Raw genomic sequence first — 13,998 nt, 5'->3', positions numbered from 1 at the left:
CAGCTATCGAGAACTAAAGACTCGCCTGGATTTGACAAGGGATTCTCGCCTGCTGGAGACCGGCTTCGTCATCGTCTTTCCAGCCACCTGGACTCAGCGTGCTTCTGCATGCCAAAGCTTCTCTTCACGCGCGGCTATCGAGTTGCCGACACTCGCGGCGGGTCTCGTGCGCTCCAGCGCCGCTCCCTCTGGGACGGCGCCTGCTGGCCGTCAGGAGAGCCAATGTTACTGGTGATATCGTTTCCACCCCCCCTCCCCTCCCTCCCTCCAGCTCCTTTCCTCGAGTGCCCACCGCAGCCCCAGTTTGGCCGGCGGCGCGGCGGCTGCGCTCGAGCACGTGATCCCTCTTCTTCGCGTGCCTGGGTGAGGTGCCTTACTCCTTCCTGGAGTCTGGGTGGGGCGGCGCGCACCCGCCCGCTTGCCCCGTCGGCCTGTGTTCACCCCCCCAATCACCTCGGTCGCCTGCCCGCCCCCCCGTTCCTTTGCCTGCCTGCCTGCCCGCCCGCTCCATCGCCCGCCCCATCGTTCCTTTGCCTGCCCGCTCACCCGCCCACTCGCTCGCTCACCCACCCGCATGGTCTCTCAATCGCCCGCCCCTTTTTTTTTTGTTGGCCGGCTGGCCGGCTGGCTGGCCGGCTCCTGGCCTGTCTGCTGGCCGGCGTATTGGTCTGCCGGGCTCGCCTTCCACTGGCCTCCGCTGGCTGTGGCCTTTCGCTTACCTCGCTGGGCCTCTGGGGCTGGTGGCGGCGAGTTACGGCGGTGGCGCGCGTTGAGCGCGGCTCCCGCGTTTGCCAGCTCCGGCTGTCCCGGCAGCTGCGTGCCTGCCTCCCCCCCCCAGCTCGACAGTTTAGGCTGCCTGGTGGGGAGGGGAGTCTGACGGCAGGGCCAGGGACTACGTGTTTCCCCCCCAGTGCCTTGCTATTCTCCTGTTGGCATCTCCCCCCCAAAATAAATAATTAAATAAATAAATAAATAAATAAATTTAATTACTTAAACTATTGAAGCAGCCGCGGCTGCCTCTTTGGCACCTCCTGAGCTAGGGCGCCCTCAGCTGAGGGTGCCCGGGCTCAAGCGCGTTCCCTTCCAAAAAAAAAAAAAAAACACTTTGCTGCACCTCTTAAGCTTTAATCTCTCAGTCTGGAACGCGTATCTGCTGATTGTGAAGATTGTGTGATAGCTGCCTGTTGCCCGGCGTGCCCACTTGCTTACTTCAGTCGGAAGCAGCTAAGCTTAACTTACCTTTTGCATCATGCCTCCCAAGAAGGGCCAAGGTGGTAAAAAAGGTAAAGGGAGGGCCCCTCCCCCCCTCCCCAAAAGACCGCTGCCAAGGCCTGATTCTGAGTCTGATGAGGACTCAGACCCAGTATTGTCATCAATTCTTTCTCGTTTGGAAGCTGCTGAGCGTTCCTCGGGGATACCTCTCCCTCCCCCAGCCAGGCCCAAAAACTCTCAGCGGTCCAACCTAAGCGAAAGCGGCAGCAGACCCAACGCTCATTCCTTCTTTCTATTTCAGCTCATCTAGACGCTATTGAGGCATCCACCTCCTCTTCCTCGGCTCTTCCAGAAGGCGCACCACCTTCAGGGGAGCTCCTCCCTTCTGTGGCCTAATCTTCCCTGGGCGCACAAGCAGCAACGTCGGTTTTTCCAGCTAGGGATCAGAACACACCTACGATTGATACAGGTGAGACTGCTTTGGCACCTCAATTCTAGGGGTGGACGAAAGTCACTTACCTGTCATCGAAGGCCGTTCGCGGTGGGGAGGGAGGTGCTTCGCTGGTCCCCCCGTGAAGTTCAGGCCGGGAGGGGAGGCTTCCCGCCTCGGCCCGGCCGAAATTCAGGCCGGGGGGGAGGCGCCTCGCCTTGCCCAGCCGCGAACGCGGAAGTAAAAAAAAAAAATGCCCCTGATAGGCTACGTGACGATTCACGTAGCCTATCACGGCTAGATCTGCAAAGTCAGCCATGATAGGCTACGTCAATCGTCACGTAGCCTATCAAGGGTGACTTAAAAAAAAAAAGCGCGTACGCGAATGGCGGCCCCCATAGGGAGCTGCCATTCGCTTTCCTTATTTAGTCGCTGTAGTCTATGTAAATGTTTACGTAGACTACGGCGAAAATAAGGGCAACGCAAATAACGTTGCCCTTATTTTCGCCGTAGTCTACGTAAACATTTACGTAGACTACAGTGACCAAATAAGGAACGGGAATGGCGGCTCCCTATGGGGGCCGCCATTATCCGTACACACTTTTTTTTTTTTTTTTGTTAAGTCACCCGTGATAGGCTACGTGACGATTCACGTAGCCTATCACAGCTGACTTTGCAAATCTAGCCGTGATAGGCTACGTGAATCGTCACGTAGCCTATCAGGGGGCGTTGTTGTTTTTTTTCTTTCATTGCAATGGCGGCGGCGGCAGCCGGTCGAAAGACTGGCTGCCGCTCCCGCCTCGCTCGAACACCCGCCGAACCGCCGGCCGGACCAGCCACCGGGAGGGACATTCGGTGAAGGTAAGTCCCGTCCCAGGGGGGGTGCGGGGGGCGGGGGGGCGGAGGATTTCTCCCCAAAACTTGTTCGGGGGGCCGAACACGTTGGCACTCGGCCCCCCGAAGTTTCGGGGAGAAATTCTCCGCCATCCCTACTCAATTCGCATGGCCAGGCATGGGAAAAATCACCCCATGGGGTTGGTTGCCATGGTTTACTCTTCAGGGTGGCCCAGTTCCCCCTCTCTCACTTCCTTCAGTTACTTCAGCCTCCCCAGTTAGTACTCCCCAGCCCGTTGCCTCGGCCTCAACTCTCAGCTCAACTGCTCCGGTGGCTAGCCCACCTAATTCAGTGGGGCCTGACGCTTCATTCCCCTTAGCAGGAGATGCCACCACGTTGGCTCCGCCACTGCTCCAGCCTCATCCAATTAACATTGCCTCCGCCAGTGTTTGGCAGGGGCCCACCAGTTCTTTTCAGAACCCCCTGGCTTCCCTATCTCCTCCTCTCCTAGCCCCACAGTTGTCCGCGATTGACACATGTGCCAACCTGAGTAGAGGATCTATGCCCACTGGTGCTACTTCCTCCCCTATTGGTTTTCACTTAACCATTGCCACCAGAGAAAAAATTCTGCGGGGTGAATTTACTGATGTCTTTGCCCTGCTCTTTTGTGAGCCCGAACCCAGTGATAAAGATAGGTCCCGAGACAGAGATCCTGAGCGGAGCAAAGCCCGCAAAGTGCCTCGCACATGGGCGAACTGGTTGCCAGGTTTTTTAATTTACGCTGGCATCCTCCAACAGAGATTCCCTGAGAGGGCTTGGGTTCTCACCAAATTCCTTGACATAATATACAGGGCTTACACTGAATATGAAGGGAGTGCATGGCTGGCCTACGATGAAGCCTTTCGTAGGAGGGCCGCCATTGATCCCTCCATGCGCTGGGATCTGAAGGACCAGGACCTTTGGCTCCAATTCATGACCCCTTCTAGGCCAGGCTTCGGCGACAGGTCCGACAGCGGCCACATCCTGGCCAAGCTGTCGCCTGCAATAGCCGTTAGGCCTATTGCGGGTCCAGGGGTTCAACACCGCTGGCTGTGCTGGGAGTTCAGCTCCAAAGGTTCCTGTTCCCGAAACCCATGCTGCTTCCGACACGAGTGCTCTCTTTGTGGCGGTCAACACTCCTGCTCCTCCTGCCCGAGAGCCAGAGGTTGGAGAGGTTCCCCAAGGGATGGCCGTGGTGGCAGAAAACAGGGCGGTGGGCACCCTCCCCCTCACAAAGGGCCCCAGCCCAGTTAAGATTCTTCCGCTCCTTCAACTTCTAAGGCGTTACCCAAATCGTCGGGCAGCGATCTACTTGGAACGCGGCTTTACACTGGGTTTCAGGATCCCCTTTATGGGTCTGCGAAAGCCGTATTTGACTGGTAACCACCGGTCTGTTCTTAGCATGCGGCGCTTAGTGCAAGACAAAATTAACAAAGAAGTTCAGTCAGGTCGGGTCATCAGCCCCTTTCCCTCACCCCCGCTACCCAACCTGCAGATTTCCCCTTTGGGAATTATCCACAAGAAATCGCCTGGTGAGTTCAGGTTAATTCATGATCTCTCTTTCCCCAAAGGTCAGTCTGTTAACGATGAAATCCCAGATTCCCTATGCTCCGTGCGTTATACTTCCTTCGACACTGCAGTAGCCATGATAAGAGCCCTGGGCCGCGGGGCATTGATGGGCAAATGTGATATCAAATCCGCTTTTCGCATTTTGCCTATCAATCCTCTGGACTTTGATTTGCTGGGATTTTCCTTCCAGGACAAATTTTACTTCGACCGCACCCTCCCTATGGGATGCTCCATTTCTTGCGCCATGTTTGAAACATTTAGTACCTTTCTGGAATGGGCCATACGGGATAAGACGGGCTGCGGCGATGTGGTTCATTATTTGGATGACTTCTTGTTTGCTGGACCCGGAGACGGCAGTCAATGCTCTGACCTGATTAAGGCATTCATATCTTGTCCTCAGATTTAGGTGTCCCTTTGGCACACAAAAAGACAGAGGGCCCAGCTGTTACTTCGACATTCTTAGGGATCGAGCTCGATACCCTCGCACAGTGTTCTCGTCTCCCTCTTGATAAATTGCTAGTACTTAGGAATAAGATCCAATCCATCTTGCACCTTCGTAAAGTCTCCCTTAGAGCCCTCCAAGAGATCGTTGGCCATTTGAACTTCGCTTGTAGGGTAGTGGCCCCCAGCCGCGCATTCCTGCGACGGCTCAGCTGGGCAATGCGGGGTCTTCGACTACCACATCATTGCACCAGAGTCACCTCCGCTATGCGCATGGACCTGCGAGTATGGCTTAAATTTTTGAGACTTTAACGGCATCTCCTTTTGGAGGCATGAGTTACTTCTACGAGCCGACATGCAGATCCATTCTGATGCGGCTGGCACCTTTGGCTTTGGGCTAATTTGGCGAAACCGGTGGTGCCGGGCCAGTGGCCAGAGAGCTGGGCTGCCGGCAGTATCTGTTGTGACCTCACCTTCCTGGAATTCTTCCCCATTTACGTGGCTGTACATATTTGGGCAGAATTGATGGCCAACTCTGTCGCTCTCTTTTGGTGTGACAATTTGGCGGTAGTGCACGTCATTAATACTTTATCCTCCAGAAACCAAAGGGTTATGGAGTTAGTTAGAGCGTTTACCCTCCAATGCCTACGCCACAACATATGGTTCCGTGCCCGCCACGTGCCGGGTCTGAGGAACCCTGTAGCCAATGCTTTGTCACGAAACCAGATTGACCGGTTCCGTGCGTTGGCTCCGTGGGCACGTCCGCTGCCAGACCCCATGCTAGACGAACTGTGGGAGATTGGCGCTCTCAAGTCGAACACGCTATCCTGAATTCTATAGCCCGCAGCACTAGAGCTACCTACGAGAAAGCAGGTAGGGAATTTAGCGCCTTCAGGTGTGGACTGCAGTTGCAGGATGTGTGGCCCTTACCTGTGGACCACTTGTTACAATTCTGTGTACATCTGCATAATAAGGGACTATCTGCTAGGACCATTTCAGGGAAGCTTGCCTCTTTGGCCTTCTGGGCCAAAGTGCGAGGGGTGGAGGACTCCACCTCAGATTTCCAAATCAGGAAGGCTGTGCAAGGCTGGGCATGGATGTCTCCCGCCCCGCCAGACTCCAGACATCCTTTGTCGCCAGTTATTCTTATAGGGCTTCGGGCATTGTGGCCCTCCATTTGCTCTTCTCCATACGAAGCCTCCCTCTTTCACGCTGCAGCCTTAACAGCCTTTTATGGGGCCCTTAGGATTTCAGAACTGGTCTGGGCATCCAAATCCAACACCACCGGGAGGGCCTTGAGGTATTCCGATATCCTGATCCATTCTAACCTGATTCACCTCCATATTCGACGTTCAAAAACCAATCAGTCAGGTAAGGGAACATGGGTGACCCTTAACCAGGCCCAGGCTGACGAGTTATGCCCTGTCAGGGCCTTGCAGGCTTTCTTTGAGCATCGCGGGGCAAAGGAGGGTCCCCTATTTTGCCATGCTGACGGTTCACCACTGACAAAGTTCCAATTTTGGGCAGTCACCAAGTTAGCCTTGACCACACTGGGTCTGGGGCATTATCGTTTTGGGACTCACTCATTCCGTATTGGGGCGGCCTCTACGGCAGCTGCCATAGGCTTTTCTTCCAAGCAAGTGAAGGCGGTAGGGAGATGGCGCTCCAGAGCCTTCCGCTCTTACATTCGCAAGTTGCCTGATGCTTCATGATGATTCTCTTCGCCTTCCCCAATGTTTTAGATGGGATTCGACCGACGCCAGTACAGGTGCTCATTTGTGGGCACAGTATGGTTTTTTGGGCTGCCCGCAGAGCTTCTACGTCAGCCTTCGGATCCCGGCTGCAGTTTCCCCAACAGGTGGCAATACAATGGCTCGGCTGATGGGGTACGCGTTGGGACAGTCTTCTTCCCACACTCTTTCAACGAGGTTTGGTCAGTTTCCCTCCACAGGTCCTGGTCCTGCACCTAGGAGGGAACGACCTGGGCTACAAGCCTGGAAAGGTCTTGATTGAGCAGGCATTGGCTGATCTGTGGACGATCCGACATCGTTGGCCAGGGGTGACCATATTATGGTCCTCAATGCACCCGAGAATCATGTGGAGGGCGCAGAGCAATGCGGCCATGGAATGGGCCCGGCGCAAGGTGAACAGAGAATTGGCACGTGCGTTGTCAGAGCATGGTGACGGTTATATCAACCACCAAGGAATCCATTGGACTAGGAGGGAGCTTTACAGGCAGGATGGCGTCCACCTGTCAGACATAGGCAACGACTTATTTTTGGCCGATCTGCAAAGGGGCCTGCGGGAAGTTCTTCTGCGCAGGTGTGGGGAGTTTCACAAGCAATAGGCTTGTGACTCCTGTGGCGGCTAGGACGGGCAAAACAGGAAAGGGAGTAGGGATGGTGTGCACGCAGAGGCACCTTATGGTGACAGGTGACATCTGAGGCCCCCCGAACGGGTTGTGCGGCTCGGCGGGGGGATAAGGGTTGCCTGGGAGACCAACCCTACTCACTCACCCAGGTGTTTTGCGGCACCAGGTTGGGGGTGACACCGGAAGGTCTACCTCCCCCAGAAGGGGCAGTCCGGAGGGATGGCGAGATCACCGCCACCCCTCAGGCTGGGTGTGTTTTCGCCCTAGAAGTGTCAGCTAGACGCTGACACAGTTAGATGCCCGTCCTAGTTACCCCTTTGCAAATATTTCAATAAATGTGGCCCAATTTTCAATCCGAGCTTGTTGTCTGCATCTTCTTTGACCCATCTCCGCTCGCAAAATCCGATGCTGTAAAGAACAATATTGTTTAGGAACCTGGAATGTCAGATCAATGAACCAAGGAAAGCTGCAGGTGGTCAAACATGAGATGGCAAGATTGAACATCGACACCTTGGGAATCAGCAAACTCAAATGGACAAGCATGGGCAAATTTAATTCAGGAGACCATCATATCTACTACTGTGGGCAAGAATCCCTTAGAAGAAATGGAGTAGCACTCATAGTCAACAAAAGGGTGGGAAAAGCAGTACTGGGGTACAATCTCAAAAACTATAGAATGATCTCAATACGAATCCAAGGCAAACCATTCAACATCACAGTAATTCAAGTCTATGCCCCAACCACTGAGGCCGAAGCAGCTGAGGTTGAGCGGTTCTATGAAGACCTACAACACCTTGTAGAACTAACACCAAAAAAAGATGTCCTCTTCATCATAGGGGATTGGAATGCTAAAGTAGGATGTCCAGAAATCACCAGGATAACAGGCAAGCATGGCCTTGGTGTACAAAATGAAGCAGGACAAAGGCTAATCGAGTTTTGCCAAGAGAACACGCTGATCATAGCGAACACTCTTTTCCAACAGCACAAGAGGCAACTCTACACATGGACATCAACAGATGGTCAATATCGAAATCAGATTGATTATGTCCTTTGCAGCCAAAGATGGAGAAGCTCCATACAGTCAGCATAAACAAGACCTGGAGCTGACTGTGGCTCAGATCATGAGCTTCTTATTGCAAAATTTTGGCTTAAATTGAAGAACGTAGGGAAAACCACTAAACCATTCCTGTACGACCGAAATCATATCCCTTATGAATATACAGTGGAGGTGAGGAATAGATTTCAGGGATTTGACCTGATAGACAGAGTGCCTGAGGAACTATGGACGGAGGTCCGTAACATTGCTCAGGAGGCAGCAACTCAATCCATCCCAAAGAAAAAGAAATGCAAGAAAGCAAAGTGGCTGTCTGATGAGGTTTTACAAGTAGCTGAGGAAAGAAGGGAAGTGAAAAGCAAGGGAGAAAGGGGAAGATATATCCAACTGAATGCAGAGTTCCAGAGAATGGCAAGGAGAGACAAGAAGGCCTTCTTAAATGAACAATGCAAAGAAACTGAAGAAAACAACAGAATGGGAAAGACTAGAGATCTCTTCAAGAAAATCAGAGATATCTAGGGATGTACAAAAATTACTTACCTTTCGGGGATCATGCTGATGGTGCGGGGGGAAGGCATTCCATCCCTCCCCCCAGAATCCTCACTGGGGGGGGAAGCGCTCCATTCCTCCCCCCCCCCAGAATCCCGGCCAGCCAGCTGTGCTCCGCAGCGATTCTGCAGAGCCGCCGGCCGGCTCCGCCAGCAGCCGGACATCCGGCCGCTGGCTACCAGGGACACAAATGGCGGCGGCCGTAGCAGCCGCCGTTTGCATCCCTGCAGTCAGCCGTGATAGGCTATGTAAATGTTTACATAGCCTATCATGGCTGACTTTAAAAAAAAACACGTGCGTACGCAATTGGCAGCGCCCATGGCCGCCGCCATTTGCGTTCCTTATTTTGGCACGTCTTAGTCCATGTAAACATTTACGTAGACTAAGACGGCGAAAATAAGGAGAACGCAAATAGTGTAGCGTCTACGCTATTTGCGTTCCCCTTATTTTTGCCATCTTAGTCTACGTAAATGTTTACGTAGACTAAGATGTGCCAAAATAAGGAAGGCAAATGGCGGCGGCCATGGGCGCCGCCACTTGCGTACGCGCGGGTTGTTTTTTTTTTAAGTCAGCCTTGATAGGCTACGTAAAGATTTACGTAGCTTATCACTGTGTTTTTTTAAAAATCTAGCCGTGATAGGCTACGTAAATCGTTACATAGCCTATCACTTTTTACTTTTTTTTTTAAACCTGGAAATGGCGGTGGCGGCAGCCGGTCGGAAGACCAGCCGCCACAGCAGCTGCCGCTGCCGAAACACCGCCTGAGCCGCCGCCAGAGCCACTGCTGCCAGGAAGATCCACCCCAGGTAAGTCCTGTCCCGGGGGGGTGGCGGGGGGGTGGCGGGCCGTTGCGCCACCGATTTCAAGGGGCCGAATGCGCTGGTATTCGGCCTTCCCAAGATCAGTGGCAGAACTTTTGTACATCCCTAGAGATATCAAGGGAACGTTTTGTGCAAAGATGGGCATGATAAAGGACAAAGAAGGGAGGTACATAACAGAACCAGATGAGATTAAGAAGAGGTGGAAAGAATACACAGAAGAATGATACAGGAAAGATCTTAATATCCCTGATAGCCATGATAGTGCGGTCACTGAACTGGAGCCGGACATCCTAGAGAGTAAAGTCAAGTGGGCCTTAGGAAGCATTAGTAACAACAAAGCTAGCGGAGATGACAGTATTCCAGCTGAGCTATTTAAAATCCTAAAAGATGATGCTGTTAAAGTGCTGCACTCGATATGCCAACAAATTTGGAACTCTTAACAGTGGCCACAAGACTGGAAAAGGTCAGTTTACATTCCAATTCCAAAGAAGGGCAACACCAAAGAGTGTTCAAACTACCTTACAATTGCACTCATTTCACATGCCAGCAAGGTTATGCTCAAAATCCTACAAGCTAGGCTTCAGCAGTATGCGAACCAAGAACTACTGGAAGTACAAGCTGGGTTTCGAAGAGGCAGAGGAACTAGAGATCAAACCACCAACTTTTGCTGGATCATGGAGTAAGCAAGAGAATTCCAGAAAAACATCTATTTCTGCTTCATTGACTATGCTAAAGCCTTTGATTGTGTGGATCACAACAAACTGTGGCAAACTCTTAAAGAGATGGGGGTACCAGACCACCTTACCTGTCTCCTGAGAAACCTGTACGAGGGTCAAGAAGCAACAGTAAGAACCAGACATGGAACAACCAACTGGACCTGGTTCAAAATTGGGAAAGGAGTACGACAAGGCTGCATATTGTCGCCCTGCTTATTTAACTTATATATATGCAGAGTACATCATGAGAAACACCAGGTTGGATGAATCACAGGTCGGAATTAAGATTGCCAGGAGAATTATCAACAACCTCGGATACACAGACGATACCACCCTAATGGCAGAAAGCGAAGAGGATCTGAAGAGCCTCTTGTTGAGGGTGAAAGAGGAGAGTGCAAAAGCTGGTTTGAAACTCAACATTAAAAAAACGAAGATCATGGCATCTGGCCCCATCATTTCCTGGCATATGGAAGGGGAAGAAATGGAAGCAGTGACAGATTTTACTTTCTTGGGCTCCAAGATCACCGCAGACGGTGACTGTAGCCATGAAATTAAAAGGAGGAAAGCTATGGCAAACCTAGACAGCATAGTAAGAAGCAGAGACATCACCTTGCCAACAAAGGTAAATCTAATCAAAGCTATGGTTTTCCCAGTAGTAATGTATGGCTGTGAGAGCTGGACTATAAGGAAGGCTGAGCGCCGAAGAATTGATGCTTTCGAACTGTGGTGCTGGAGAAGACTCTTACGAGTCCCCTGGACTGCAAGGAGTTCAGATCAGTCCATCCTAAAGGAAATCAACCCTGAGTGCTCATTGGAAGGACAGATACTGAAGCTGAAGCTCAAATATTTTGGTCACTTAATGCGAAGAGAAAACTCTCTGGAAAAGACCCTGATGCTGGGAAAGACTGAAGGCAAAAGGAGAAGGGGACGGCAGAGGATGAGATGGCTAGATAGCATCACTGATGCAATGAATATGGACTTGAGCATGCTCCGGGAGAGAGCGCAGGACAGGAAGGCCTGGCGTGTTATGGTCCATGGGGTCACAAAGAGTCGGACACGACTGAACGACTGAACAACAACAAAGTAAGCCTGCATAGGATTCTAGCAAAACTTTTTTTCTCTCTTACCTCTCTCTCTTCATCAGTTAGAGTGATTCCCTCAGCCTTCAAAATTACCTCACTCTTATCTCCATTGACAGTTCCTTGCTACCTCTCCCCCAGTGTTAGAATTCTGACAAGAACCATGGAATGGAGTTGAAAACACTGGAGGTCTGGCAGCATTCTAGCTTCAGAGTGAAACTGAGCATGGCTTGTATAAGTTTGCCAGCACTTGTTGCCATAGGCTTTCATGTGACAGAAAAACCTTGATAATGTTTATTAAATTTCACTAAATGGATGAAAGGCACTTCTCTGCAACAAGCCTGAATAAAGTATATAGTAGTTTCCTTCAGAATTTGAATGAAATATATGATATGCCAAGCCTCAGCTGGAATAAAAAAATAGTGCTGTGCTGAGAATTTTTCCAATGTTTTTTTCAACCATTCTCATTCAATTTGATAGAAAATAAATTGCTTTTGAAAAGAAATTCAAAAGGGGAGAAATTTAGGAGAAATTCTCATGGGTTGGGTTTGGGGTGCTTGCCTTACTTATGAAGTGGCTGAGGAGTGTGCACAAAAGCCCTGTCTTTCAGTGTACAGTCATTTTTCTGGCAGCCTGTAGCCTCCTTAGCATCCCGCACTTCAGTTAAAGCCATCATGAGGAAGACATCATGAGTCAATTCCTCCCATGGGGTGTTTTCAATTCAGAAAGTGCAGGTGGACTGGGGGGCTGCAGAGCAATGGAAAGATGTGCAATAGAGAGGGAAAACACACACACACAGCACCATTGGCCACCTTGCAGTGATTAGTTAAGCACAAAAATACCATCAAAAGGAATTTAAAATTTAACCCCTGCCAATAGTGAGCCCTATCTGTGAGAAACTGTTGAAGAATTTCTCCTCCCCTAGGAGAAATTTGGTGAAATTGTCCCTGCAATTTCTCTTCCCACAAATAGGCTGGTGAATTTTGAGAGGCCATTTGCACACAGCTCTAGTAAAAAGTACAAATGTGTCCATTTTAAGTCCTTTTTAACTTGCTGTATCTGAGGGCAATTTGTATCAGATTGGTTTGAAATTTTGCATGATTACAGACCTCACGAGGTAGATTAGGGATGCCAAGTGTTCAAGTTATTAGCTTTACAGGTGTTGTTTAATTTTTATAAGAAGTAAGAGTTTTGGGGCTTATAATGGCAGAACCCCCCACACACACACACACACCTTTTGGAGGGGTTCAACTCACCCTAGCTAAAGGAGCACTCCCATGCCTCTTTAATCATGTATAACAATTATTTTGAGACTGACGATATGGTATATTTGTTTTTTGGAGTCAGCTGCTGCTATTTTGAAAGGTGATCTATTTTATTGGGCCAGCTTCGAGGAGGGAAGAATGCAGAGTCTTTTCACATTTCAAGTGAATGTCTAACTAAATGTAATTGGATTATAATTGTAATAAACCACTACTTGTCATTTTTATATATGGAGTACAATATAGCTCATTACAGCAAAGATAGGTATCAACAGAAGGATAAATACTATATGACATCAATTGGGTGTAGAAAAGCAATGTATTTCATGAATCCCCTGGTGTCTATTGGCAGAAAATCATAAAATATTGTAGCTCTTCCCTAGTTTTTGCACAAGTATCATTATCTACTGCTCTTTTGTGCTAATGACATCTGCCTAGAGATATGCCAGCCATTGCAGCTGCTCTTCTTATTTTGCATTAGAATTGGTCAAATATCTTCTGGCATTGATTTGTGTGTATGTTTGTGGGGGGTGCAGTATCTATGGGAGCTAGAATGTGAGTAATTGATCTTGCCTTGGCACAGTGAGTTGGATAAAATGATCTTGGAAATACACCCCATGTCTACAAGTTTTGTATGACTCATATCTGATGAGATTTGTTTTTGATAATCATTTCCCAATATATTGTATATATTTCTTCAAGATTAACTCCACCGTGTCCTGCTGGCATTTTGTAGTAGTAATAATACTTCAGGGAGTCTATACGCATCTACGGTTTGTGAATTTTTTTAAAAAAATCTATAAGAAACTTACATGGATTGTCAGTAAAGTTGTTTCCATTAGGTGTAAGATCTTTCACAGTTCATGATATTCTTTTTGCTGTATTGATAGTACTGCAAGAAAGCATGACAGATTTCCTTTTCTCTAGATCATCTGACTTGATCAAAAAGGAAGTGTGGTACAGCCTTTAAGCTATGCTTCTCCTCTAAAAGTCATGTTCTTTGGCATTATTAACCCCCAAATGTGCCAACCATAAAAGAAATTTTATGCTTCTAGTCGAGACCTGTTTGGGATTGACTAGGATTCTGTCCTGCTTCTAGAAAAGCTTTTCTGCATGTCCTGGTATTTTACAGTTTGACTAGGGTCATCTCTGAAAAGAAATGGAAACTCCTAACACATGTGAAAGCCAAGATGGTAATTCATTCTGTATGTAATATCTTTCTTTTTTTTCTGTGTAACTTGGCTTATTAAATTACCCATCTCCAAAGAAAGAACACATGGCTGGGGGAAAAGAGAACCTCAAGAACAGAATAAGTATACGTATTTCTCATAGGACTGAGCTAACTGTTGGTACAGAATATGGAATGAGCTTATAGGAAACCAAATTTATTCAGAGAAGTAGATAGATCTGTGCTGCTGTGATAAAGAAGCTGAATAACCTCAGAGATAGACCTCTGTAGTGTTCCTGAATTCTAAGTATTTTTAATCTTTTATTCAAGTTTCCTTCCACAAATCTCCTGACAACCACACTAAGTCTTGACCAAGCAGGGCTGCTAGTCCTGCTTTCTCAGATCATCTTGGAATATGGTGTCTGGAAGGTTGCATAATCTAATTAACTCCT

The 13,998-nt window shown here is 49.3% G+C and overlaps 1 protein-coding gene across 1 annotated transcript; it reads left to right on the top strand.

Moving 5' to 3' along the window:
* Nucleotides 1–5,269: 5,269 nt before the first annotated feature.
* Nucleotides 5,270–6,238, top strand: LOC146343896 (uncharacterized; the record flags this gene model as incomplete). Its single annotated transcript, XM_084859764.1, has 1 exon — nt 5,270–6,238. A coding segment is annotated over one exon (969 nt), but the record flags the coding sequence as incomplete, so codon positions are not given.
* Between the last annotated feature and the right edge of the window lie 7,760 nt (nt 6,239–13,998).

Source organism: Heloderma suspectum, chromosome 5 (assembly GCF_057233095.1).
Source record: "Heloderma suspectum isolate Gila_16-S chromosome 5, 16-S_ref, whole genome shotgun sequence".
NCBI classification, from domain to species: domain Eukaryota; kingdom Metazoa; phylum Chordata; class Lepidosauria; order Squamata; family Helodermatidae; genus Heloderma; species Heloderma suspectum.
This window is presented reverse-complemented; position numbering and strand designations above follow the sequence as displayed.